The sequence below is a fragment of the Sander vitreus genome, chromosome 14, assembly GCF_031162955.1.
Source record: "Sander vitreus isolate 19-12246 chromosome 14, sanVit1, whole genome shotgun sequence".
Classification (NCBI taxonomy): Eukaryota; Metazoa; Chordata; class Actinopteri; order Perciformes; family Percidae; genus Sander; species Sander vitreus.
Window position 1 is genome coordinate 3,566,812 of NC_135868.1, and position 27,972 is coordinate 3,594,783.

The window sequence follows — 27,972 nt, forward strand, 5'->3', positions numbered from 1 at the left end:
CACACACACACACACACACACACACAGACACACACTTATATCACATAGAGTCGTCATTTCTTTCATTTCAGATAGGTGGTTACCTATCTGAAATGTCTCACTTTCACAAATTATATTATGGAGAAGAAAGACTCTCACAAGGGAAAAATATTAAGTAATACAAATTGAAACATTTCATACCTAAATTATAGGAAAAGGCTGGTTTTATATGTATCTTTTGGTCAACAAATCCCATAAAAAGACCCAAACAAATAATGTTATCCTGTCTCTGAATACTGTCTGACGTCCTGTCTGTCGCTCTCACATTGGTTCCTACTGAAGACGTAGCCTTTATATTTAAAAACACCTTACAACATATATTTTGTCTCTTTGTGTGTATTTAGTTTTTTAAAGAAAAAAGTAATTTCCTAAAAACAGCTGGTCCCTGCAGTTCTTAACAAATTAAAAAAAAAAAAAAATGTTAAAAGGGACTATTTACGGTGGCGGATTAATCCACAGTTGGTGCTCTGGGGAGAATTTGGGGAAGCAATTTGTCCTTAATAATCCAAAAGCAGTTTTGTACTGACATTTAGTCCAATAGGTTGAGTAATACATTTACTAACTCGAGTAGACATTTGACAGGAAGTTTGTTAATTTGACTCATTAAACTCATCCTGTATATTTTAGAATCAATTTTTGTCTCTTAGTTTTTAAGGCACTAAATGGCCTCGCCTCCCTTCTACTGTATATCACAGACTTCTTATCGTTTCATGATCCTCCACAGCTGCCCTTTAAACAAACCAAGGTTGCCACAAAAACCCTTTGGTGATGCTACTTTTAGCCACTACGCCCCAAAAATATGGAACATTTTGTCTTTATATACTAGACTTGTTGTCTCAGTGGACAGTTATAAACAACAACTCAAAACAAATCTTTTTAAAATAGCCTATAACTAACAGCTTTCACTTTCTCCCTTCATCCTTGTGTATGTGTATAGTTTTTAACTCAAAATTGAGATAGAAATCTATTGATTTAATCTATTCTTTTTGCAAAAAAATAGAGACTATTTAAATTCAGGAGCATGGATGTTTTCTTTCAGCTCTCTTCAGGTGCTGGGAAATGTACTTTAGTTCCACTCAGCACACTCAGACACACTCAGCTATAGACACATTTTCAAGGTGTACGATTCAGTAGCTGAGAAGTAAAAAGTACTGATGAAGTGTTTATGTCATTTAAGGACTCGGGGAAACTGCCAGCAGTGAAATGCTACGGTTTGTCCTTCGGTGGATACTGTAGGGCACATTTACCTGCTGCTGCGACAGGACACCAAACATCGGGCAATCACGAGGACACGCACGCATAATCATCCCAGTCCCGCATTGCCAGACCTTCCTCCACAGCGCTGCGGAGGAGGGTTTGGCTAGTCCACACAGCATTCCGGGATGGGAGAAAAACGTGCTCTGGTTTATTGGCAATTCTTTAAACCAATCATAATTGTCTTGGGCGGCTCTAAGCACCGGATGCAATAACGGTGCCTCTGCGAAATAGCCTCGGAAAGGAACTTGTTTCGGTGGAACATTTGTACCTTCAAAAGGTTGTTTTAGTCGTGCAACAGAAAACTCAGATTGGACAGATAGTCTAGCTAGCTGTCTGGATTTACCCTGCAGAGATCTGAGGAGCAGTTAACCATAGTCCTCTGAAATCCACCGGAGTTTAGAACGTAAACACAAAGAAAGAGGAAGGTGACGGACGTCCAGCCAAAATGAGGGGCATCCTGCGGCAACGGAGCAATCCCAGAAATGAAACGTCTCAGACAAAGAATACAATCATCTGAACCAAAGACACATTTCAATCACAAATAGTCTTCCTTGGTTCAGTCAGAGCTGGAGAAGCGGTCTTTGACGTAACCAACCATCACCTGGCGTTTGTACTCTGCAACAAGTGAACGTTTACTTGGTGAGCCTCTGTACAACCACATGATGGATCATAAGAAAAACTGCTGTTGATGAGTCAAGGAGCCTCACTTGGGCTGAAGATGGTCTTGTCATCAAATTTCACCTAGACGCTTCATACAGACTGCTGGCGTCCTTTTGTGTCAGTGCAGGATCGATGGATAGATAGCCCGAAGTTGGTATGGTTGGTTTGGATCTATTCTCCAGGGATGTCATGTATTTCACCCTCTTCTAGACTGGCTTGCCTGATAAACAATGACACCCAACAATTTACCTAACATAGGAACAAACCTGTATACCTAAATAAAGTTACCAAACACAGCCAAATTGCATTATTGCAACAAAGATGTACGTGCCGGTGAATCGTGTGTGTATATATATACATTTACAAGGACATATGTACAACATGTGTACACGGCTGTAAGATGGCTGAAGCGTTTCACTACCTTGACAATCTTATTCTCAAGCAAACCCTCCAAGAAAAAGGCAATTATAACCAACGCTTCACATGAGCAGCAATCAAATCAAATCAAAACAGAAATGACCCAGCTGTAATTATCAGTCACAAGTCTGACAATCAGATTAATCGCTGTCACGCTGAGAAGTGACCCAGATGAGATCAGAGATGGCGACTGTAATTAGGGCAACTCTGTGTTATTGTCGCAGGTCTCCGGCCGAGCCGCCACACCAGCTCACAGGTCAATAAATCCCAGTCAAATGGCAATTAGTGTTTTAGGGATGCAGATGCCACAAGAGAAACAAACAGGAGCCAATATGTGGATGAAGAAGAGAAACAGCGGTTGATTGAAACAGTGTGGATTTACACAAAGTTGAAATGTTTGCCCCTAACCCTAATCCATATCCCCAACCCTTTGGTTTGTTTCTGAAGAAAGATAAAACTGTCTTCAACTCAATTCCAACAAGATGAGAATCTACAGCGGCTCTGTGAGGCTGTATTGGTACTTTGAGCTGAATGCTTACTTGCTTTGCCTCCACAGATGGAGCATTGCACTCCTCTAACATTGTCGGATCAGCAGGAGAACCATAGATATCGTCTTCTTTATTGCACACATTCTTCTTCCTTGTTAAAACATGCTGCCTACATTACCCACAATGCAACTGGACCACTCACAGTTCAGTCAGGGATTGTGATGGGTTCATGGATGTATTGGATGCAACGTTAATGGCGGCGCCCTAGACCAGAATGACTTCCAAGTTCAAGCAAGGAGCTATCAAAATAAGAGAAGTTGCGATTCAGCTACGGACTGCAAAGAAGTACTGTTCAGACACTGCCATTCAACAGGAAATAGTTGCACCATGTAACTCCCTCTCAAAACCACAAATTGCTCTTTTCACATTTCTGTTTGTGACGTTTAGCTGCAGTGATGTACAGGTGTACTCCAGGACCCAGTGGCATCACTGTGGCGCGTAGACTTTTTGAGATCAGTAAATATCATCGATATAATAACGTATCGTGATAAAATGTGTGATTTACAGCTGATGTAGCCTGGAGCAGAGATGAACAGTGGGCTACAGAGGTCTTGTAAGATCACTTCTTCTTCCTCACTCCAGATTTTTTTTTACTTTTCACAACTGTAAAGTTCAACCGACGCTGGAAACAAACTCTCGCGAAATCTGGCAACACAGATAAGCCAACGTCAACTAATGTTCACCAACGCCCTTACAAAACTAATGTTCACGACACTAAATATGTCTCTTAGCTGTGTTAAGTCATATACTAGCAAAATAAAATATGAATAAATTACAGAAATATAACTTTTCATCCATCCACACGTTCACAACATTTTCAAATGACGCCTCGCCCATTTAGGAGACAGCAAGTGTGCAGCATTCAATATCGTTGGCGCTGCATGTAATACGCTTTCTTTAGTTATAGAGAATTTCCGGTTGCACTGTGTCACTTCCTCTAAAACCACAAATGGTACATACCAATACAGGTGTACTCCGTGACCCGGTGACATCACTGTTGGGCATGGTTAGGTTACAGGTGCAACAGAGCACACTGTGGTCAGAGGATTGGATTGCCTTGCACAGCTGTTCACGTTATTGTGTTGACCCTCAAGTAACATCAGCATGCAGATACTTTCAGCTCCGGCAGGAATAAAAATCAAGTGCATAAATATTGTAGTGAAGGAGTTTAACAATTCAGCAGCATCGGTGTCCTTCAGCTGCTGCTAAAAACCTCCATGAATTATTTCAGTATATCAGTCATTCTGAAGGAGTCATTAGCTTCCGTTCGTCAGTAAATGCCTCTGAACTACAGAAGAGCCGGTGTGTAAAAGGTAGTTTGTCACCGCAGAACAGCGGTGACATTAATCCTTTAAAAATGACTTCAAAGTACATTTTTCAAATTCTGGGCGTAAGTCATTTTGTAAGTGAAGCCATCGGTTTTTATTGAAAAGGCAAATGTCTCATTTTAGGGGAAAACCCAAACTGAATATAAATGTAATTTATATAACATTTAGCGGAAGAAACTTCGTTCCCCTTTATCCAACCTCTGAGTCTCTTAAAGCTGCAACGAATAAATGCATTTGAAAAAAGGTAAAAACAATGATGGGAAGAGAGGAGAACAATCAGAATGGAAGCGAGAGATAAATGACCCACCAGAGAAAAGAGAAGTAAACAAACCCCTTCGTTGGCCCGGGGCTTTAATCGGAAGGTTTTTTGCCGTTTGAGAAAAGCACCAACTTTTTACAAACACACCCTGCGGCTCGACTTTAACAAAAGTACCTCTGCTAAATGACTCTCAAACTTCAACTACAGGCTTCGTCTCTGATTACTATCTGGGAATATGTCAGCATCTGACATGTGATTGAACTAACCAATCAGGGCGGACAATGTGAGGGGGGAAAAACCACAGAGCAGGCACTGAAGCGAGAGGGTGCTATAGCCACGTTACAAATCAGAAGTATCGCATTGCCAGACCTCCACAACAGTGGCGGCTGCTGGTCTTTCAAAGAGGGGAAGCTCATTTTCAGCCTAATATTAGCATTATCTGCCATCGTGTGCAGTTTGCTAGCTGGCTAGTTCACCCCTACAACACTAGCCTAGCCTACTTTATGAATGAATGGATGAACGAACGATCTAACGAAACAATATTAAACTCGAAGGAGGAAATGTGGGAATTAGGTTAAACTGAAACAAGGAATGTGGTGTATAATTTTATAAAATGTATGATGAAAATTGGCTAGCAAGTTCGCCAAGCAAATACCAAGAAATAGGTTGCAGCAGTGTGTCTTTCGAATACACTTGCAAAATCCGCGATGGGACTGAGCTCGAATAGCTTCGGCGACTTTTTATAGTACAAAATCGCTGTCAATCAACAGGAGATGCAGCCAATCGACAGACCCTCCAATCATCGCGCAGAAGCCCGGAGTCCAGGCCAGCCCACTCCTCCATTCACCCCCAGAGATGCTGAGCGTCCGTGGGCGGGACATAATCGCAGCATTTATCCAATGACCATCTAGTTTCGAAGCACTGAAAAAAACTGTTCAAAGCAGCCCCACTGAAGTCAATGGACGCTAGGCTTCAACAGGGAAATGCACTCTGTGACGCTACGGGAATGTATGAGAAGGAAATCGAGTCAGTCGACCTGCTATATCTGATTCTGAACAAACTCGTCTTCGAGATGAACGTGTTCTAACGCATTTTTCGTCAATAAAATGTTAACACAATACTACGTATTTGACCATAAAACTTTTGACATTTTAGGGGAAGCCGAACTTCCCTGGCAGTCTTAAAGAAATCGTCTCTGCTCCAGCTGTGGACACCACAGATGCATTCTGGGATAGGGGGGAAAAAACGCTCTGGGTTGTTTGCATTTCTTTAAACCAATGACAATTTGGTTGAAAAAAAACCCAAATTTCTAATATAGAAACCTTTTGAAAATGGGTCAAATTTGACCCGAGGACAACAGGAGGGTGAAACTAGCTGGTACATGGTTAAACTAGCTGGTACATGGTTAAACTAGCTGGTACATGGTTAAACTAGCTGGTACATGGTTAAACTAGCTGGATACATGGTTAAACTAGCTGGTACATGGTTAAACTAGCTGGTACATGGTTAAACTAGCTGGATACATGGTTAAACTAGCTGGTACATGGTTAAACTAGCTGGTACATGGTTAAACTTGCTGGATACATGGTTAAACAGCATTTGCAACGCCGTGTGTACTTCGTGCACAGCAATCCCACCAATCGGTCCCAAAACGTCCCAGTTAGAGAGTAGATGCTAAGAGGGATTGAATCTATCCTGTCAGATAGTTCTCATCCCTTACAGGCTGAATTTCAGATGTTGCCATCTGGATCACGCTTTAAACTCCCAAAATTCAGAACCAACAGATATAAACACTCTTTTGTACCTGCAGCCATTCTACTTCTTAATTCTATAAAGAACCATAGATAACTTTTTGACTTCAACGTTCAAAACTGAGATTAAAAAAAGACTTTTTTTAGGTAGTGGAATGTAACTAAGTACATTTACTCCAGTACTGTGCTTAAGTACAAATGTTGAGCTACTTGTACTTTACTTATCTTATCTCTTCATGCCACTTTCTACTTCTACTCCGCTAAGAGTTTTGCCCACAAAACACATGTAGTGTATAAAATCTGATTGTTTTTGTTATAAATGAAACTAGCCAAAAATATAACAGCCTACAAGTCCAGCTGAAATGATTAGACCATTAAATAAAGTTTTTTAGGCTTTCGACCCTTTTTTCGTTTCCAGTTTCTAAAATGCGAGGGTTTTTCTGCGTTGAGTACTTTTACTTTTAATACTTTTAAAGGGATACTTCACCGATTTAGCATTAAGCTTTGTCTCAGTAGAAACACGGTAGTATTTTTGAATGACCGTACTTCCCTCCCTCATGTCCCCCTGAGACCAGAGATCTCTGTATTGTGGGTCTGGAAAAAATCTTCCGATGACGTAAAACGACAATTTTTGCGTCATCGTTAGATTTTTTGCCCAGAGGCAATGGACTACAGCCCTACTTCCGCATATTTCCAACCCACCCACAGGGGGTTGGACTTCTCTGAAAATTCACGAAACAAAACGAGTGTCAGCCATCTTGAATCCTCGCGTAGCTTAGTGGCTAAAAGGAAATTTTAGAACAACAATTATGTGCATTCACACTATCGCACACGTGTACCACCGGGATCCATTGGTACAGATCTTCTGCTGGAAGCCTCTGGCCGGTGAAGGGACATCATCAGTGGGGAACGTTGAACGAGTTTGCGGGTGGAAAACTAACGTTAGCCGGCCACCTGTTCCATCAATCCTGCTTGCAAGTGTCCGCTCTTTACACAACAAACTGGACTACATCCAACTTCAATGAAACTCCCAACGCGAGTTCAGAGACTGCTGTGTTTTTGTTGTTGTGAAAATATTGCTGTACCGGACTATCCAGCTGTCGCCAGGTAAGACTAGTCGAGGTGGGCTGTGTTAACACGGACTGCCTGGTGCAGAAATGGGGTGCTTGTATCCAACTAACTGCTAACTGCTGGTGGAGTTTGTGACTGTTAAATGCCGACCATTCTACATTCCACGCAAATGTATGGCTGTTTATACTCGGTGATACAGCCCACCAAGCGCTAATGCTAGTAGCTATGTGTTAGCTGAACTTTACGGAGCATATCATGTGTGTGCACTAAATGTAGCCTGTTTCGTATGTCGTTTTTATATAATGTCGTTTTTATATATTTTAATTGTGTAAACACACTAAAGTTGAGTTGTCTGTAAACGATAGGCGTGGCTTGGGAGTAGATGCTAAAGCAGCGAAGCAAGTGCATTCTGGGATTTGGTGTCTTTCATCCACATGAGCCAAACACTTTTCTGGCTTTTCTCGGCCTAGAAGCCACCAATTTCTAAAATATTTTCACATTTCTACTACATAAGTGACCCAATTTAAAGATATATTTATCTTTGCAACAGTGAAATATCCCTTTAAGTACATTTTCCCCAACAATACTTTACAATATGCTACTTTTACTTAAAGGTGCCGTAGGTAGGATTGCGAAGATCCGGGACTTAGCCAAAAAATGTTAACATCAACAACTTCTCAGTCCCTCCCCCCCTTTCTGCTAAAGCCCAAAACGGTCTCCTAAGCCCCTCCCCCCACAAGGGAGAATGAATGCGTGTGCATGAGCAATGATTGAAACGCAGTTAGACCCCCCCCGGCCCTGATTGGTGCATCGTAGTTCTACTGGAACATAGGGTCAGTTTCAGCAAATATAACAGAAAGTTAGTTTTATAAGGCTTACCTACTGCACCTTTAAGTCACGTTTGCCTCTAAAAACACCACGGCCACCACAGGTTTGCAGCGCTGTGATTTGTCCCCCAGGGCCGATGGAGCAACGTGTTGGGTCTTGTCTCGTCAGATCTGTCGACCTACCAGCGCCCCCCCCCCAGAGTCCAGACTTCCACATCTCTTATCAAAGAATGTCAAATGCATGAACCTCAAAGGTGGGAAGTGACAAGAAAAACCTGTTTGTCCATTTCTTTCTAAAGTTACACACCGCCTCCGGGGGGCTGAAATAAAATCGGTCTGCAGAGCTCCCTTTGCTTCGATGAAAGGAGTTTTTATCGTTGCGTCTCAGGTTGAATCCAGAACAAAATGCACAGCGGCGGCAGCGGCGGCCCGACTCACTCTTACAACCTCTTTTATATAAATACAAGATGACGTTTCTGCACCGGCGGGCAGGGAAACGGGAGCGAAGGCGCTTCACCCCCGGGGGTTGAAAAGTGAAGTCGAAACAGCATCATCTGATATTAAATTTGAGCGGAGCTTGTTTTCATGGCTCAGAGTTGGTAAACAGGGCTGTCATGAGGAACATTCACACACAGAGGAACGGAACGAGTTAATCACAAACTGCAACCAATAGGGGCCGTATGGATCCAAACGAACAGGGAAATCAGATTCAGAGAGATTCATTCAAAGGGTTAAAGAATTATTTAACAAGCACTTGCGCCACATTTTCCAGCATTGTTGGAACGGTGTGTGTGTGTGTGTGTGTGTGTGTGTGTGTGTGTGCGCGTGCATGCATGCGTGTCTTTCCAGCATTATTAGCCTTTGCGAGTGTGTCTTTCCAGCATTGTTAGCGTGTGTGTGTGTGTGTGTGTGTGTGTGGGGGGGTGCGCGTGCGTGTCTGTCTGTGTGTGGTCGCAGCAGTGACCCTGTGAACCAGATATGGTTTAAACAGAGATAGTGTCTAAACACTGCTGAGACTCTTTATCTCCCCTCTCATCTTCATCCTCCCTCTCTCTTTTCCTCAGAGGTTATTCTGGGAAGTGACTGAGCTCTACCTCTCTATCTGTTTGGGATCTAACAAGCATCATTCCCCCCCCTCCCATATCATTGTTGTTCCTTCTCTCCTTACTGCGCTGGCCTGACTATTTTGTCAACTTTGGATGGAGCCAAAACTAGCCTCATATTCTCCATAGAGACAGTGCGCATTTAAGTCCCGCCCCCAGCGGAGGGGAAAACAACTCTCCGCTCTTCGTTGACTTGTAACGTTGAACCCAGGGTCACACCCGCTAAGGCTAAAGCTGACATTTGGATGTTTGACTCGGTAACAAAATGCTTGCTGCACTGCAAACGTTTACAAGTCAACGGAGAGCGGAGAGTTGTTTCCTCCTCCGGTGGGCGTGGCTTTCATGACGCCACGCGCTCTCTCTTCATAATTTCAAAGCAAATGTATTCCCGAAAATGGCCCACCATCTCTGTGTGGAACAAGAACATCACTTTCCCTGGACTGGAAAACAAACGTTCAGCGATCATGTTTGCTATGAAGCGTATTTGGTAAAACCATTTAGCACTATATTAATGTAGTTCTTAGGAGATGGGGTCCCCCGCCCCCCCCCAGGGAAGACTTCAAACACAGATCCTGAGATACCTCGGATACAATGTCTTTGTATACATTACCACACTGCGACGATTCACAGAGCAGCACGGACCATCTGGCTCTCTTTGTCTTTTCTTAAAGTGCAGGAACCCACAACAGTCCTTTTGAGGAAGGACACGATAAATCGCCTCCTAGTACGCCTCGAGGGGCGTTAATTATTTAGGACACACAAATCAAATCCAGAACAAGCAGCAGCAGCAGCAGCAGCAGCAGCAGTAGTGGCGGTAGCTGCCTTTCTGCTTGTTACTGAGTCTAAGCAGCATATTCACTTTGATTTCCAGTCTTGTTGTGCGGGGTCTTTGCTCTGCAGCCTCACAGCTCAGTATTCACTGAAACAAGGAAAATAGGAAGGATAAGTTACGCTGCAAAAAGAAAATCCATTTTAAAGCTCGTAATCAAGTCCTGAGCCTGAAAGTTTTTTTCTGTCTCTCTTTCGTCTGTGTTTAAACAGGAGAGAACAAATCTCATCTGGTACTCAGGTCAGGTTGCAGCAGCAGACATTATTTACTTCCTGGTATTAAAATGTCATCTTCCTCTGTATACATTTTCCATAGACTGAACTAGCTGCTTGCCCTCCCCTGCGTCTCCATCTGCTATCTGCTGTCTGTGAGCGTTCCTTTTCTTTGCATTCAGCAACCGATAACGCGGCCGCATTTTTCTCAGCGCCCTTAAAGTGCAAAGCGGGAGAGTCAGTGGAGAGGCGACTACAGAAATAAACATGGCAGGTGTTACTGTACACAGCCGCCAGGTACTCTCTCTTTACCATTTCTAGTAGGTAGAAAAAGAAGCGATGACGATGTCAGGGTTTTTTTTTTTTTTATACACTGCAGCTGCTCCAGACGCTTCGCTCTGCTCCATGTTCAAACCCAAGGACATCAAATCTATTTTTGGTCATCGTGCTGCTGCTGTTTTCTCTTCTCACACTCTGTATAGGTTGTTTTTCACCTAGGCTGACATTCAATCATTGTTGTCCCATTTACATCTGCAGACGAAGGCAGTTTGTATCTGGATTATTACAAACTCGCTTTTGCCAGACCTTCCTCCACAGCGTTGCAAAGGATGGTCTGCTTAGTCCACATCCAGCATTCCTGGATGGGAGAAAAGCGTGCTCTGGTTTATTGGCATTTCTTTAAACCAATCACAATTGTCTTGGGCGGTGCTAAGCACCGGACAGAGCCACGGTGCCACTGCAGAATAGCCTCGGGAAGGAACTTGTTTTGGTGGAACGTGTGTACGTTCAAAAATGTTTTAGTCGTGCAACAGAAAACTCAGATTGGACCGATAGTCTAGCTAGCTGTGTGGATTTACCCTGCAGAGATCTGAGGAGCAGTTAACCATAGTCCTCACAAATCCACCGGAGCAGAAAGCGGAAGGTAACGGCGGGATTTCCGTTGGCAACGGACCAATCCTAGAAGTGGAACGTCATGGATACAGACTACAAATCTGATGACACCGTTTGCATTTACACCTGTTTTTGTGCTCTGCAGTGTTCAACGATGGATTTTTATATATTGACAATTGTACTTAAAGGGATGGTTTCAATCTTTTGCAGTGTGGTTGTATGAGCTACTTGTCCATAGTCCGTGTGAGTAGATGGCGGTCAGCACGCCCCCCAGTTTGGAGAAACAGGCAGGAGTACCGACACGGAAGCTAAGCATTGTACTGCTGTAGACGGGGGGTAGCAGCTAATTGTGTTTTAGACACCTAAGAAACATCTATATCATGTTTAAGTAGACGCTATATTTAGAAGGGACTGTCTATAGTATCTACTGTCTACTATCTCACTGTATAGACATCTATAGTAACGGCGTCCTTTAGTGGCCGCAGAAATTACGGCGCAAGCAAAGCAGGAAGTAAGGTGACGAAATATTAGAGCGCCAAATCAACACAACACAGGACTTTCACTCAAGAGCACGGGGTTCGAGTCCCGTGAAACTAAAAGTGAATGGCCAGGTTTTTTTCAACTTAACTTAAGTGAGGTGACTTCTGATTTTACCCCAAACCACGATCTTTAACCAAGTAGTTTTGGTGCCCTAAACATAACCAAACTGCGACCGTTTAACAATGTTAAAGACGTGTTTAAAACCGCGACCGATGTTCTCTGGTTTAGATATGAGGTCAAATTTCCGCCACTGCTAGGGGGCGTTAATTTATGATACACTCTCATTAGTGATTATAGGGTAGGAACAAACGACCCATATCACCGTATATGGTTTGGAGGACTTGTATTTTTCAGCACTTTACCAGCCCTGTTTAAGTTTACAGTACACGGCAGGGGGGGGCAGAAGTTGCATGTCTTCTGCTGCCGCTTTAGTTTGTTGGTGTTATTGCGTGACTTTGGTGTTTTAAAAGGATTAGGCACTAACAAAACTAACAAACTAACTAACCGACAGAGGCAGCAGGTTAGAGCAGCAACTCCCATGTTCTGTGAGGTAAACACTGTTTTTTCAAAGGAGTCTCGTGGCTTTGAAGAGAACATAGATAACTGGCAGTTGGACAGCCATGAAGTGGTGAAAATATTCTAAATATAGCATACACTTAATTTGACTTGCTCTTTAACTCACTTGTGTGTAATGCCGCGTACAGTTTTGCGGTCTCTGCTAGCTTTGAGAGTAAACGGTTACTATGCCTGAACAAACAAAGAAAAATGCGATGACTACATTAGATGAAACTTCAAAATCAAGTGAAAGTGAGATCCAAAAACATGCCTGCGATTGCCGCTAATTGCCATAAGTGCCGCCAAAGACAAAACGGAGATCTTTGAGATTGTAACTTCAAGTCTATCATGACAAGTGGAAATACGTATCATTCAACTGCACATCACCATAGAAATAATCATTCAATAGCAATCGTGACTTACATATGTGAAAATATAAGGGCACTTACACAACGTCTAGACAGAATGTAGGATCTCAGGTCTTGTCACATTTCCATCAATCTCTACACTGATACATTTGTCATACATGTTCTGTTTACTTAGCTTCCAAACACAGCATCCTGAACAGTTGTCGTTTATGAAAAATATAATCAAAACAATGAAAATGTTCAACGCATGTGTTCTTAAGAAGGTGTGTAAGGAACTGAGGACAACTGCCATCTGATTGTCTTCGGGATGAGGAGATGCATATAAATAGCCCACTGGCTGTCAGAGTATTAGTAGCTGTAGGGCAAAAGAAAATGCTAATGCTGACATGGGTGTGAAGTGTGTTGAATGAAAAGTTTTCCCTACCAAACAACAACAAAAATAGTTGCCTGCCCTGAAATAACCATGGAAAACATTGCAAATATGAACAATCAAGTATTTTAGAGGATCATATATATATATATATATATATAGAAAATGACAGCTATCTGCAGTTTTCGGCTTTTATACTTGTGTTTGAAAACTGGAAAATCCTCCTGCTTCCTTGAAGTTCCTGGTGTGGCATCATGTTGCTTTCCCCGTGAGTTATGTAAAGAAACAACAAAAGGTAAAAGTGTGGGCTCCGATGGGACTTCATGGTGCGTTCAGGTGCACCTCGTGTTGATGTTGCCTTCCACATAATACAATGATCCCAGTCACTGACATAAAGTTGAGGCATACAGCTTATTAAATAAACACTGGTTTTGGATCGGTATTGGCCGATACCCAACTCCCAGGTATTGGTATCGGTTACTGAAAAAGTCAGATCGGTGCATCCCTAGAAAAGATTGTAATTATTCTGAAATAATGAGACACTTAAGACGTGACACATTTTGAGGATCTAAAAAAACACCACCAATTATGATTTTGAGTCATTTTACATCTTTTACATCAACCTTTCCATTGGATTTTCCTTGGATGTCCTATAACTAAAATCTCATAAACCCAGGTATGGCCGGTCTGTTGGTAAAGTGAACTCCTCTGTACACATTCTTCATTTCTGAACCATTCTCTCTGTCCAGCGGCCATTTTGGATGACCAGTCAGCGTGTGGTCGTGGCGAGCGTCTGGCGCTGGCTCTGGCGAGGGAGAACATCAACAGTCTGATGGAGGGCTCCTCCCAGGCGAGGGTGGAGGTGGACGTCTACGAGCTGCAGACGGACTCCCAGTACGACACCACTGACACCAGTAAGTCTCCGTCCTCTCCTTCATCTTCTTCAATACCTGAACGTGTGCAGCTGCTCGTCATTCTGACAATTGCAGTGAAGGTATACTTCAGGAAGCGCTGTGTGAGGAGGCAGGCCAGAGCAATGTAGCATCGACATCTTTTTAACAGTAGTGCAGCAGGTGATTATCCCATGCTCAGTAAACCTGCACTTTAAATACCACACGTGTTCATCGGAGCATCACACCAGAGAGTAAACAGGCTGTACAATGAGGGGTTAAAAGGTAACTACCATTTTTTTCAACCTGGACCCTATTTTCCTATGTTTATGTGTCTAAGTGACTGATGGGAACAACAATCTTTGACATTGGTCCAGTATTAAGCGAGATCGCTGCAGTCGCCAGCGGAGAAACAAGCTACAATGTAAGTTAATAGGGCAATTGTCCAGCTTGTATTTACCTTCACAAAAGTGCTCGTTTTACCACTGACAGGCTCAGATTAATATTATAAGTGTCTGACAATATTATGGAAAGGATCCCTTCAGAGATAGACCTTTAAAACCTCTTTGAGACCTTTCTGTTTAACCTAAAACAGCTCTGAAGTCACTAGCGCTAAACCCACCAGATTCCATTTATAAAACAATACTTTTAGCGTGTATAGAGCTAACATATTTTCACATGTAAATCGATAAACTGTGTTTAATTCAACCAAAACTAGAGTTGTGATGGTTGGAAAAGTGGAAAGACGACCCAAAACGGCTTTTCACAGTTTTATTTTGTTTCTGTCGACTATGAATGAAGTGTATTTTATGATGCTAAAATTACTGTTTATTTACATGGAGTCTGGTGGGTTTAGCGAACACAATTTCATGGATTTTTTTTTATGTTTAAAAAAAGGATCTTACTCTTTAACAGAAAGGTCGACCTCCTTAGAAATCCTTTCCATAATGTTGTCAGACACTTAGGCTGAATCCCATTTCTCTGTCTTACCCCTACCCCTTACCCTTACCCCTTAGTTTACCCCTAGCCCTTGGCCCTCGAAAACGAGTGGTAAAGGGTAGGTGTGAAAACATACCCCTATGAAATGAGACGCCACTTGGTTACCTCATCATACATACTTAGGTCTGTTTGCAATACATATTTGTATACACACTGCATGGTGTGCTGTATATCTGTTTCAGTTATCACTGTTTTGAATGTCATTGATGTTCAGAAACACTTTCTTTGTTAACAAAAAGCTGTCTTTATTGCCCAATAAAGTAAACATTATTACAACTATTAGAACCCTAACTTACATGTGACACACATATAAAAAAAGGCACTCAAATGTATAAAACTAAAAAAAGACACACAAGACCACAGACAAACAACAAACTACAGCTATTCTGAAATTCCAGACCCCAGTCTGATGCCTGTTGGCCAGTAACCTTTCTCTCCATACCCCATTTCTTTCATTAGTGTCCTGTATCATAACCAACAACAATGTACAGGTGCATGAACAGGAATGAATTACACGTTTACAATAATACAGTACCAATACAATAATGAATGGCTACAACATGAACGCAGAAACTTCTGCTCGTTTTCAGCCCAGAAAGTGGATCAGCTGCTGGGTTTCCTCCAGCGTCCCTGTGATACAGGACGGTAAATGTAAAGCATGTATCGATGTCTCCAAAGCAAGTAGTGTTATACACTGATATCAAACGAAATTCGCTGCTAATGGATTTTGGTTAACACTGTAGACATGCATGGAGTCCATTCAAGGCAGAGAAATGCGGGACTGTTGTGCAAATAAGCAATGTAGCTAACGTTAACTTTAGCGTAAGCGTTAGCTTAGCAAGCTAGCGATTTTTAAAAATGTTTCAATTACAAATATGGTTGCAAATATATATGTACAGGACTGTGTAGAGCACAAAACAAGACCGTCGTAATTTTTAAATCAATTCTTTAAGCCGAAAATACTTACATTTATGGGTCTCTCTGGTCGACCTGGCAGCCATTTTCCTTGTTGCGCAATGAATCTGGATACCCCTTGCTTTTCAAGTAAGCTTGCATCCTTGCTTGGCATTAAGGGGTATATAGCCCTTCCCCTTAGCCCTACCCCTCGACCAAAATGAGTATTGGGACAGCACTTACTCTCACATGAGCGCGCAAAACTAAGGGGTAGGGGTAAGGGGAAGGGTTAAGACAGAGAAATGAGACACAGCCTTCGTTTCCACCTCCTTTTAAAAACACGCCAGCAACCAGAACGGCACTGTATCTAAGACAGAAAGATGGATGGAGCGAGTTGAAGAGAACAACAACACACGTGCTGCTGTCCAAAGGAGACATCAATTAAAGTATCCATATCTCCCTTTGCTGTAGACGCTACTGGAATAAATTAAACAAGATTAATTTCACTCACTCCTCTTAGGGCGTTTTCACACTGATAGTTGTTCTGCTCTAGCCTGGCCCTACCAGACTCTGGTCCATTTCATTTGTACAGAGAGTCTGGCCACTCTCCATTGACAAGTGTTAACTTTCTTGAAGGCGGGTACTCTGTTGAAGTTTAAAACTATTGGATCTGCCAAGAACCACTCTGGATCTGCCATAACCAATCGCTAACGTTTGGTCGTGACGTATGTCATGCGCATGTGCAACAAGAGGGGAGACTGACAACAACTATCGGCTTATATTTAGCATTAGCATCGCTAGCGTTAGCCTTAGCCATCTCCTTCACCACTAACGCAGCGAGCTGGAAAATCTAACTTTTCCCGAACCCCGTGGGGAGGAGGGCCACAACATCATGGCCACCAACAAAACTCAGCAAAGATTGTTCTTGCTCGGGCTTTAACTTCTGGATATTCGACAGCGTTGCTGCCACAACGGACCGAATGGCTTCGCTCGCATCTTTCTAGTGCACGTCCTCAACGTCATCGTTCTCAGCCACTCCCTCTGTTCGCTGATTGGACCTACAAATATTTGATCGGCGAAAACCTAAGAATATACCGCAAACCCAGACGGAGTACTGAAGGGAAATGAAAATTGAGCGGAAGTACGTAGGAGGGCGGAGCCAGGCTAGTTCTGCTCTCGTCCAGTTTGTAAATTTGTAGCATTTCCCTTTGGTTCGGTTTCATTTCACATATAGAAAAAAATTCAAGCGAAGCAAAATGCATCACTACCAGCGCTTATTGGTCACATGTGTCTAGGGCGGGAGCAAGAAAGTAAATACTGTCCAGGAAGAAGGTCCTGGTTCTGGGTAGGCCTGGGTACTGAATGCAATACTTTTTAAGCACTGACCAAATCGCTTCTAAAGCTTCCATACTGTCAGTGTTTATGTTTTGATGAACTGCCTGTGATGGGCCAAAGGCAGTTTTCCGTCATGGAGGACAATTATGTTTCATTTAATTTTGGATCTAATTCATTCTGTTTATTGTGAATATAATCACATCATCACACTCGATGACTTTCTGCTCGAACATGATGGGTGCAGACATCCAGATGGATGATGGCGGTGTTTTACACATTCAGAGTGTGTAGCGTCGGTGTGTGGAGCGAGGTCATCGTGACCGGAGAGCTTACAGCGTTCTGCAACACCAGCAGCTGCTGTGGATGTTTATCGATTACCGACTGCCGGCAGCGCAAAAAGAGACTTCCCGTAGGAGAGCCACTTAATGTCTGTCAGAACATAGCCGCACGCACGCACGCGCACACACACACACACACACACACACACACACACACACACACACACACACATACACACACACACACACACACACAAATTGGCACAAATTGTACAGCACAAATGACGCAGTAAACAACTGTTGTTTACAGCGTCATTTGTACTGTACAATTTGTGCTGTGTTGGTCCATTCCTACAGAAATATTTTAGATAAATAATCATCAATAGTGTGGTTATAATTACTAAGTTATTAAAATAAAATAATAGAACAGCTCCTAAGTCTGGTAAGTTCAGAAAATGACATCACTGTACTGTAATGCAGCCTTTTGAACCAGGAAAAGACAAAACCTACCATATAATGAATATGCAAAATCGAAGACATCTAGTGTCATATAACGATATTGATATAATATTGATATATTGCCCAGCCCTAGTACAAACGATGCATTAAGTCATAATGATCCGTTCATACAGAAACAATGAATAGTTCATTTCGAACAACAACATACAAAAGAATAAACAATAAAACGTAAAAGTGAGTAGGAAAAAGCAAAATGCTTTTTGGGTCCTACCCTTTCAAAAGTCCATACCTTTTGAAATGTGATTAAACAGAAATACGACTGTGAATCACGTTCCATGGACATTTTCGGTTAAAATATACAGTCGTACAACTGTTAATACAGGTATTTCTTAGATTGAACTGTCCATCCAGTATATTTATCAAGCACAATAAGTTAAGTTCTAAATAGATCAGAACCAAACTCAAGCAAGTTAATACAAAATAATACACTACCTACTTGTCCATAACGTCTGACCTGTGTACGGTCTGTTCTTTAGCTGTTTTAAAACCCAGAAACCTGAACTAGTTTGCTTTTCTATTTTTCTTTCAAACCTTTAAAAAAAAATAGATTTCGACCCGTCTCATGTTCTCCTCTGAAAGGCACCGAAGCAGCTCGTTACCCAGAAGCCTTTTTAGTTTTCTTCCCGCTGAGTGAGTGTATCTTTTGGTTTCTGTGTGCTCCTTTCGGTAGTACTGTGAAAAGGCCTGTGATTATCTCTCTCTCACTTAAAAACAAACTACATTTGTCAGGTTTAATGAGTGTCGTCTGACCCTGTTTAAAAGCTATCAGAGATGAGAGAAGCTCTGGTTGATACGCTCAAATGTTAATTTGAAACTTAGTTTTTTTCTCGTACATTTATGACTTTAATCTCAGATGTTCTGAGTTCATCTGAGAGTGAATGTTGGGCTTACATTCATCAGGTGGACACAAACACGATTCCAAATGAATGATATTGTTCCTCCGTAACTGCTGGATGTGTAATTAAGCACCCGTTTGCTAAAGTTCATCAGAAAGAGTTAAAAGGGGATGTCGCATCCGCTGCCCCAAAAGTGGCCTAACCAACAACACAACAGACAAAAGAGAAAATCAGGCGACAGTTGACCGTGCAACTTTTTGTTTTTCTGGGTCAAAATTTGAAATTCAATCACATTTCTTTTTGACACTTTTGTCGCCTTTTCCAATGTTTTTGTTACTTTTCCCGATGTTTATGTCGGGTTTTTTTGACGTTTTTTTGCTTTTTTCTCCAACGTTTTTGAAGCTTTGTGTCACTTTTTCAATGTTCATTTATCAATTTTGTTAAATTGTGATCAATGCTATAAAACTGAATAAAACACCCAAATTCAATGAAAGTAGTGAACTAATCATGTATTTGACTTGTGAAGAGTAATACTTGTATGGAACCATCCACGGTATTTCTTTTGACAATTTGTTTGAAAGAAACCTATATTTGTGATGTAAAAACATTTTGAAAATGGGTCAAATTTGACCCGAGGACAACTGGAGACATAAACACAAAGACTCTCAACTCTTGATGATGTGTTCACTACTGGTTTCCACTGACCCAAAGTGTCAGAAAATCATTTCTTGCAGCTTTAACTTCTCTGTCTTTTTTTTCCCTTTCGTGCTGTTTTTCGCTCTCAGTGTGTCAGATCCTGACGAAGGGCGTGGTCTCAGTGATTGGTCCCGCCTCCAGCCCCGCCTCTGGGTCCACCATCAGTCACATCTGTGGGGAGAAAGAGGTGAGTCACATCTGGCTCCAACAACATGAAACCTCACACGTTAAAGGGTAACTACCGTTTTTTTCAACTTGGATCCTATTTTCAGTGTTAAGCAAAATCGCTGCAGTCAGAAGTCAGCGTTACGAGCTACAATGTAAGTTAATTGCAGCTTAATTAATTAATAATAATAATTAATTGTCCAGCTTGTATTTACGTTCAAAAAAAGTGCTCGTTTTGCCGCTGACAGCCTCAGATTAATATTGTAAGTATCAGACAACATTATGGAAAGGATTTCTAAGGAGGTCGACCTTTCTGTTAAACAGTACGATCCTTTTTTTTTAAACATAAAAACAACCGCGAAATTGCGTTTGCTAAAGCCACCAGACTCCATGTAAATAAACAGTAATTTAAGCATCGTAAAATACACTTCATTCAAAGTCAACAGAAACAACATAAAACTATGAAAAGCTGTTTTGGGTCATCTTTCCACTTTTCCAACAATCACACCTCTAGCGTTGCTTGAAATACACACACAGTTTACTGATTTACATGTGAAAATATGTTGGCTCTATGCACGCTAAAAGTATTGTTTTTTTAAATGGCGTCTGGTGGGTTTAGTTCTAGCGACCTCAGAGCTGTTTCTGGTTAAACCGAAAGGTCTCAAAGAGGGACATATTATGCTTTTCGTGTTTTTTGTCATATCTACAATGTTATAATGTTGGATTTTTATGTTAAACGTGGCTAAAAATTAAATAATGAGGTAAACGTATTTTTGACAAATCCTTGTGAGCTAAAACGTTCAGATTTCCAACTATTCTGAACACTATGGTTTCAACAGTTTTTTCTAAAGTGTTAAGCAACTCTAAGCTGGCCTTCTATTGGTCATCTGCTCCAAGTACGCAGGACTGGAGTGTTTTTTTAAGCCGCTGCAATGTTAACATTATCCCATGTAACTACATGCTAACGGAAGTAAAATATGTCATCTTGGCTGCTGGTGTCGTTAAATTCTCCCCAATTACGGGTCACATTACCCCTGAAACATTTTTTGTTTATGTAGTATTTGGTTTAAAAGCCTATATTTGCGTAGCGTTTGTAGAAATTGCTGCTATATTCTATTAGTGTCAACTGCTAACTATAGTAGCTAAATGGCTAATGTAATAAACAATGTCGTCTGGGCGGCCAATGTTGTTAAATTCTCCCCAATTACGGGTCGCATTACTGCTGAAACATGTCCGATTGGGTAGTGTTAGGTTCAGAAGCCCTTATCTGAGATTTTTTTTACAGTAGAAAATGCTGCTTCGTTCCACTATAATCTAACGTTAGCATACTGCTAACTATTAAGCAGCTACATGCTAACGCGACATAGCTGTAGTCACGGCCAATGCTGGTCATTTCTCCCTAAATTCCGGTCACTTTACTGCTGGGACATGTCCGCTTGTGTAATATTTGGTTTAGAAGCCTTTATTGGTGATTTTTCACGGTACAAAGTCCTGCTATACACTCTGTTGCAGTAGCTCCAGCTGATACTAGTGAAACCATATACTGTATATAAACTGGACCAACAGATCCCGTTGCTCTAGACGGAGAGCAGTGAAGGATATTAGAAGCACTTTTCCGGTGAGTGCTGAGCGTTACTGAGCAGCCTCCAACTGAGAGAGACGACGTAGCTGTGATGTGAGCAACCTGTCTGAAAGTTGGAAGTCTTCTGGTAGCTGTGCCAAGAGAAATCTCAATCATTCCCAATCTTGCAGAGACAGAGAGATTAGGTATATGTAAGGAGATAACATAGACACAGGCTAATTATTGCTAACTAAAATGCTAGTTAACATTAGTAATTAAATTTAAACAGCAAAAATATAAGTCGAAACTGCCTGCGAGCTTCTCTTGCACTATACGGTAATTCCTATAGCCTATTTTTTCAAAAACGTCTGCTACGGAGCCATAACGTGAGATACAAGGTAATGGAGCCTTTTATACATTGTCGTGTTTCTTTAGAAATAAACAATGAACAAATAAAGTCTTTAAACGCTTCAGATGTAAAGTTATTCGCTGGCGCCAAAATGAATGGCAGTCAATGGAATGCTAACGGGAGGTGATTGCTTGGTAGCATCAAAATGGCGCCATAGGAGCAACACGTTCCAGGGAGAGGCTTACCCACTTGAGTGAAACACGGAGCGGAGGCTCCGGAGTTTCCAGGAAGCGTGCTGGCCAATCAAAGCAGACTGGGCTTTTTTGGGAAGAGGGATTAAAGAGACAGGCGCTGCTACAGAGCGTCTCATACAGAGGGTGAATTCAGGTGCAGCAGCCATGGGCAGTATGAGAAAAATAAAGTGTTTTTTAAACATTAAAGCATGTTCTTGTACAAACACAAAATGCAAGTATAATCCGGAAAATGCTATATAATAGTAATCTCTGTAGGGATCCTTTCCATAATGTTGCCAGACACTTCTGAGCCTTTCAGTGGCCAAAAAAACCCCCAAATTGATGATGCACATTTGCTCCGTAGGGTTACATTACAGCCCGGTCTGCGGCTGCTGGGCACAGCGTCAGTTCAGTTCAGGCTTAATACTGGACCAATGTCAAAGATAGTTGTTCCCATCAGTCACTTACACACAAAAACATAGGAAAATAAGGTCCAGGTTGAAAAAAACCTGAAAATTACCCTTTACATTTTTCATGGATATTAAAGGGTTTAACTTTTGTTCAACCATTTTCCTGCCATCTGCATCTTGTCTCTAAGCCTCTAACCGTCCAGATATCTTCTCCCTTTGCCTGACAGGGCTCACGTTATTGGAATTCTTTGCTCTGGATTTAAAATAAGCTCTGCATATCAGAGTGAAGCTCAGCCGAGCTAATTACAGTTTACCATTCCAACCTGTGCAGGTGTGAGCTCAGGTGAAATCGCTGAGCGGCGGATCACGCGGGACATTTTGGCCTCTGGCCTGATTTTTCTTCGTTCGTCACTGATGTGATTCATTTTTCAGTTTGTCATTCATTTTCCACCTTAAATACTGACACTGTGAGTCACAGGTCCCTTTGCTCTGCGGAGTTTTAAATTGAAACGGAGCTTTCAAACTCTCGGCGTCTCTAAAAAATTAAAGTGACTATACCTGTGTGTAACTGTTTAATGTTTCTGAAGCTCTCATTTTTTATACAATGGTCTTAAATGAAAGGAACGCTATTTTTATATAGTTTTTCGAAAGGCCTCTGCCCGTGTTCCATTTTTCCCGCGCAGTCACAGAATGATTTGCGGCAGGTAGACGGCGCTACAGTCACACATTCTGACGGGTCACAGGTTTCTTTGTTACACCGGAAAAGCCTGTGTTAGTATCCAGCCAGTTGAGCCAGGTAAAAGGTAGCAGGAGATTTCTTTATACAGGCCTAATTGTATTCTAATGTTATTTTAGAAGTTATCTGTTGTAGTTATGGCTGATTCTGGGGCAGGACCATCACAGGAAAGAAGGAAATTAAACGAAGAACAACTAAAAGATAAAAGGGAAAGTGACAGACGACGGCCGATAACGTGAGTCACAGATGGAGACAATTACGGGATTGTAAATGATTCAAAACCGTCCCTGAATTGGCCCTCAGGTATGTAATATGTCTATCTCTGCTGCGCGCGATGTGGTTGTACGTCAGGAGCTGACATTAAATGACGTCCCCCTTCCATTTAGCTCTGACGTTTCAGTCCGTGTTTGTAATGACCTACTATTTTGTCCCCCTGTAACGTTACTTGTGTAAAGCGTCCGTGGGTTTCATGAAATGTGCTATATGAATCTAAGTTATTGTTACGTTGGTTGCTACAACGATCTCTTAATGATTTGCCTCGTGACCCAGAGACAGTGATACCCGGTTTAGCTCACGAGACATCCAAAGTAGGCTAAGTTACCGTATGCAACACTTGTAATGCAACGATGCATCTGTGACGTATTCTCTTATTGTAAATGAATGATTTTCTGTCTGAGCAAAACATCCATCGCGACTATACGACCTCCCTCGTAACGCTAACTCAGTAATCTACAGTGAGTAATAGACCTTTTTCACGGCAGACATGGAGAGGCCCTGGTATTGTTCATGCTCACTCACTGAAAGAGCTCACTGGGACACTAGATGGAATTGAGCCATCGTTAAGGTTATCAATTTCAGCTGTGCTTTTCCTACTATGACAAGTCAACATGTCTGCTGTGAAAAAGGTCCATACAGCACCGTAAAGAAAAGACCTTACCACACCTATGACAGCAGGTGTGGTAAAAACACTACCGCTTTTGTCCAAAGGGGCCGCTAGAATCAACACAAACTGAAAGTTACATATAGTCACTTAAACGGGAAAAGCTCTCAGACTCTTTAACGTACAAGGTTTTCATTGTGCCAGTCAGCCCAGCGCCAGGGGCGCAGCTTCTGGGGCTCCAGCCCCGAATGTTTTCGGGTTTTAAAATAACTTCAACTTTGTATCACGTCCCCTCAGTCTCTCTGAGTGGAACGGCACGGAAATATTGCCGTTCATTCTGTGAACTCTATTCCTACCCTACCTACGTTATGTAGCCTAACATCAGGCATTTTTTGCTGTATTCTGTAACAGTTGGAGAACAGTTAGATACAAAATAGGATGTCGGCTCTAAAGGATGGAAACTATCATGTTTTTTTCCCAAATAATGCACAGATTTGTAGGCATTCTATTATCCAATATCATGAAAAACTGTGCTATATAGCCCTGGCAGACAGCTGAGATGACACTAATGCTCCTCAGAGGATGAACCCTTTTCATCTTTCCTTTCCTGGACTTTGCCCTTTTTTTTTTTTTTAAATAATGCTAAATTGCTAAACTCCATAAATCCTTTGATATTAATGTTTCATCTGAGCGGGGTTGAACACAAACTCTCGCTGTGCTTTCTGCATGCATCACTTTTCTAATAGCACTGGTGATCCAGGCTTTGCTCCTTTTTCAGATATTATTTTTTGAAAGCGAACAAAGACTCGGTTATCAGCGAGCGTCAGAGTCTGATTAAAGCTTTCTGTTATCTGAAGTTTCTGTAAAGCCTGTGAGCTTTGATGGTTTTCATAAAAAAATGTAAAAAATGTGTTCCCTTGATGTCATCACCTCCTGTTATCGCTCCTTCCCCCTTCATCCGTCTTTTCCTTCTTTCTTCTTGTTTCCATTCCTCGCTTTTCATTTCCTTGTCTTTTGATTGTCTTCTCCTTTTAACTCATTTCCTCTCTTTTAGTATACCTTTCTTTTTTTTTCCCTTTCCTTTTCCTTCCTAATAATTCTTCCTCCTCCTCCTCCCTCATGCCCGCAGATCCCTCACGTGAAGATCGGTCCGGAGGAAACCCCGAAGCTGCCGTACCTTCGCTTCGCCTCGGTGACCCTTTACCCGAGTAACGAGGACCTGAGCCTGGCCATCGGCTCCATCCTGCGCTCCTTCGGCTACCCGATGGCCAGCCTCGTCTGCGCCAAAGCAGAGTGTGAGTCTCATCTGCGAAGCGTGTGACGTCTTCTATTTCCCATTTTCTCCTACACATCTTATTGGGTACAGGCTCCAAAACCGGCCCTCGAAATGCCTTGATGCAAACTGTAACTCTAACGTATACTTATATACTAAAATGGAAGGATGCTGTTTTTGACTAATTATTTGTAACCCTTTCTTTTGAAGTTTTTTTAAACTTAAACTTTTTTTGTACCCTTTATTTGAACCCTTTTTTGGGATGCTTTTTTCAACACTTTTCACGGTTTTCTCCTGCGGTTTTTCAACACTTTTTTCAATGCTTTTTCAATGTTTTGTCAACGCTTGTCTCTTTATTTCCACTGCTTGAAGGACTTCAGGGCTGAAAACATTAGGGGTCGGCCACACACCGGCTGCGTGGCGTGAGCGTGTCAGCTGCGTGGCGTGTCCGTTTTTATTTGGGCTCCCATGTTAACAGGTTAGAGCTTGCACACTGCCTGCGTGACACGCACGTCTACGAAAACGCGTGCGTGCTAGAAATAGGACCGACGCCTATTTTTCACACCACACGCAAGCGTGTCGGAAGCGTTTCCAGGCAAAATAGAATAGGAAAAGATGTTTATATGTCATTTTGACACCAATACATTTAATAAATGACATTTTGATGTTTGAAAGTCTCTCTAGGTTTTGACATTAATGCAGATATAAATGTCATTTAAAAAAATAATAATAAATAATTATCGATTTTCAAATATCGCACCTCTCAATACAGAACGAACTATTCTGGAGCCTATTTTGCCGTCAATACTGCCGACGTTGTCTCTGCTGTTATCGAATATGACAAAATAAAGTTGAAGAACACGCCATTATTTCATTTCATTAATGGGAAACATACATGTGTACAGACAAGGCTAGCAGCAGCAGACACGTTTGTGGTGTGTAAAGACATAGAAAACGCCACGCAGCCGCCACGCAACCAACACGCAACAGAAACGCCCCGCTCAAGCGCCTCGCCATCCACTTTTGCTAGTTTAACAACAGAAAAAAAGGGTCCGTGCGCCTGGACGTAATTTTAAAAAGTGCATATTATTACTTTATAATAAGGACAAAAGCTCCGTGATCGGTCGTGGATGATGATGATGAACAAAGTTACTCTGACCTTTTAGTTTGTGTGATTTCTGACTTCAGTCAACACCTGCAAGTGTTGTGTTTGGTTGTGCATCCCGTCTATTCTGGTTGTGTTCTTTTTAGTCCCACTCCCGTTTACACATTACCCTCATGGATCTACGGGCAACAGAAGTGCAAATTCACGCTGTCACCAAAGTTGAACTCAAATCAACAATCGCAGCCATTGATTTTGGTGTGAACGTTTGAAATGCTGGCGTGACCTTTCGGTTTCCTCCGTTTCTCTTCCCTTTCCTTTTCTCCGTTCTTTTGCTTCCTTCCTCTGCTCTGCTACTTTCTCTTTTATCCCCTCCACTTTGCCTTCATCGATCTCTCTCTCTCTCTCTCTCTCTCTCTCCCTCTCTTGTTTTTTTCCACCCGACTGGGCTGCACCCGGCTCACCGTTTCAACACTCTTAAGCCTTTAACCGCATCCCCGCCTGGTTAACGCCGGTGTTTAACTGGGCCTGCACGTTGTCATGAACGTTGCCGTCCGCCAGTTAAACCCTGCCGCGGCGCGATGAATGCTTTATGGCGACGATTAGACGAGACACGCCGGCTGCTTCGGTCAGGGCCGGACTAGGAGAGAGTCCTAAAACGGAGACGATGCAAGAGCAGCAGTCTTTTTCTAAAAGTTGACTGCAATAGGCATAACTAGATTGCAGTGAATAGTTTTATGGACATAGAATGTAAAATGAATGGAATTTAAATATAATCACCTTTATCCCTGTCTCCGTTTATTGCAGCTGGAGGTTGTTGTTTTTTTTGAGCAGCGACAGTTATTTGTCTCTAATGAGCCCCATCAATTTCTGGAACCTTTTTTTTCTTCTTCTCCCAAGTGAAAGCGATCCTTTAAGTAAACAAGTTTAACACTAAGGACAGATTAATGTATGGATTCCTGTGTCTTCTTCACAGCAGTCCTGACTATAAATCCATGTTTTTGGAACGTGAAGTGTGCTTCAAAGCAAATTGAACATGGTGGCCAAACACTGGAATGTAGTAGAAACTCTCGCGCGGGAGAATACGCCAATGTTCTCTTCCGTCCCTCTAGAGCACACGTGACAAACTCAAGGCCCGCAGGCCGACCCGGCTAATCTGGCTCCGCCCTCCTACGTACTTCCACTCAATTTTCATTTACCTTCAACACACCGTCTGGGTTTGTGGTGTATTCGCGGGTTTTCTCCGGCCAAATCTTTACCGGTCCAAGCAGCGAACAGAGGGAGTGGCTGAGAACGATGACGTTGAGGTCGTGCACTAGTTTGAGTTGTAGTTCCGTAATGGCGGCGGAGAAAGATGCGAGCGAAGCCATTCGGTCCGTTGTGGCAACACTGCCGAATATCCAGAAGTTAAAGCCAGAGCAAGAACAATCTTTGCTGAGTTTTGTTGGTGGCAATGATGTTGTGGCCCTCCTCCCCACGGGGTTTGGGAAAAGTTTGATTTTCCATCTCGCTCCGTTAGTGGTGAAGGAGTTAGCTAAGGCTAACGCTAGGGATGCTAAGCCGACGTCACGACCAAACGTTAGCGATTGGTTATGGCAGATCCAGAGTGGCTCTGGGCAGATGCAATAGTTTTAAACTTCAACAGAGTACCCGCCTTCAAGAAAGTTAACACTTGTCAATGGAGAGTGGCCAGACTCTCTGTACAAATGAAATGGATCAGAGTCTGGTAGGACCAGGCTAGAACCCGGCCCCTTGCAGGTTTTTAATCCGGCCCACATATCAATTTAGGTA

General features: G+C 42.3%; 1 protein-coding gene across 2 annotated transcripts in view; it reads left to right on the forward strand.

The window, feature by feature from the left end:
- The window catches only part of LOC144528755 (glutamate receptor ionotropic, kainate 5-like), a 115,737-nt gene that overhangs the window by 2,047 nt on the left and 85,718 nt on the right, over positions 1-27,972 (forward strand). For both annotated transcript variants that reach the window (XM_078267550.1, XM_078267551.1), the window contains exons 2-4: positions 13,775-13,939; positions 19,562-19,659; positions 24,936-25,101. In XM_078267550.1, the coding sequence (XP_078123676.1) occupies positions 13,775-13,939; positions 19,562-19,659; positions 24,936-25,101 (429 nt within the window). The remainder of the gene's footprint in view (positions 1-13,774; positions 13,940-19,561; positions 19,660-24,935; positions 25,102-27,972) is intronic.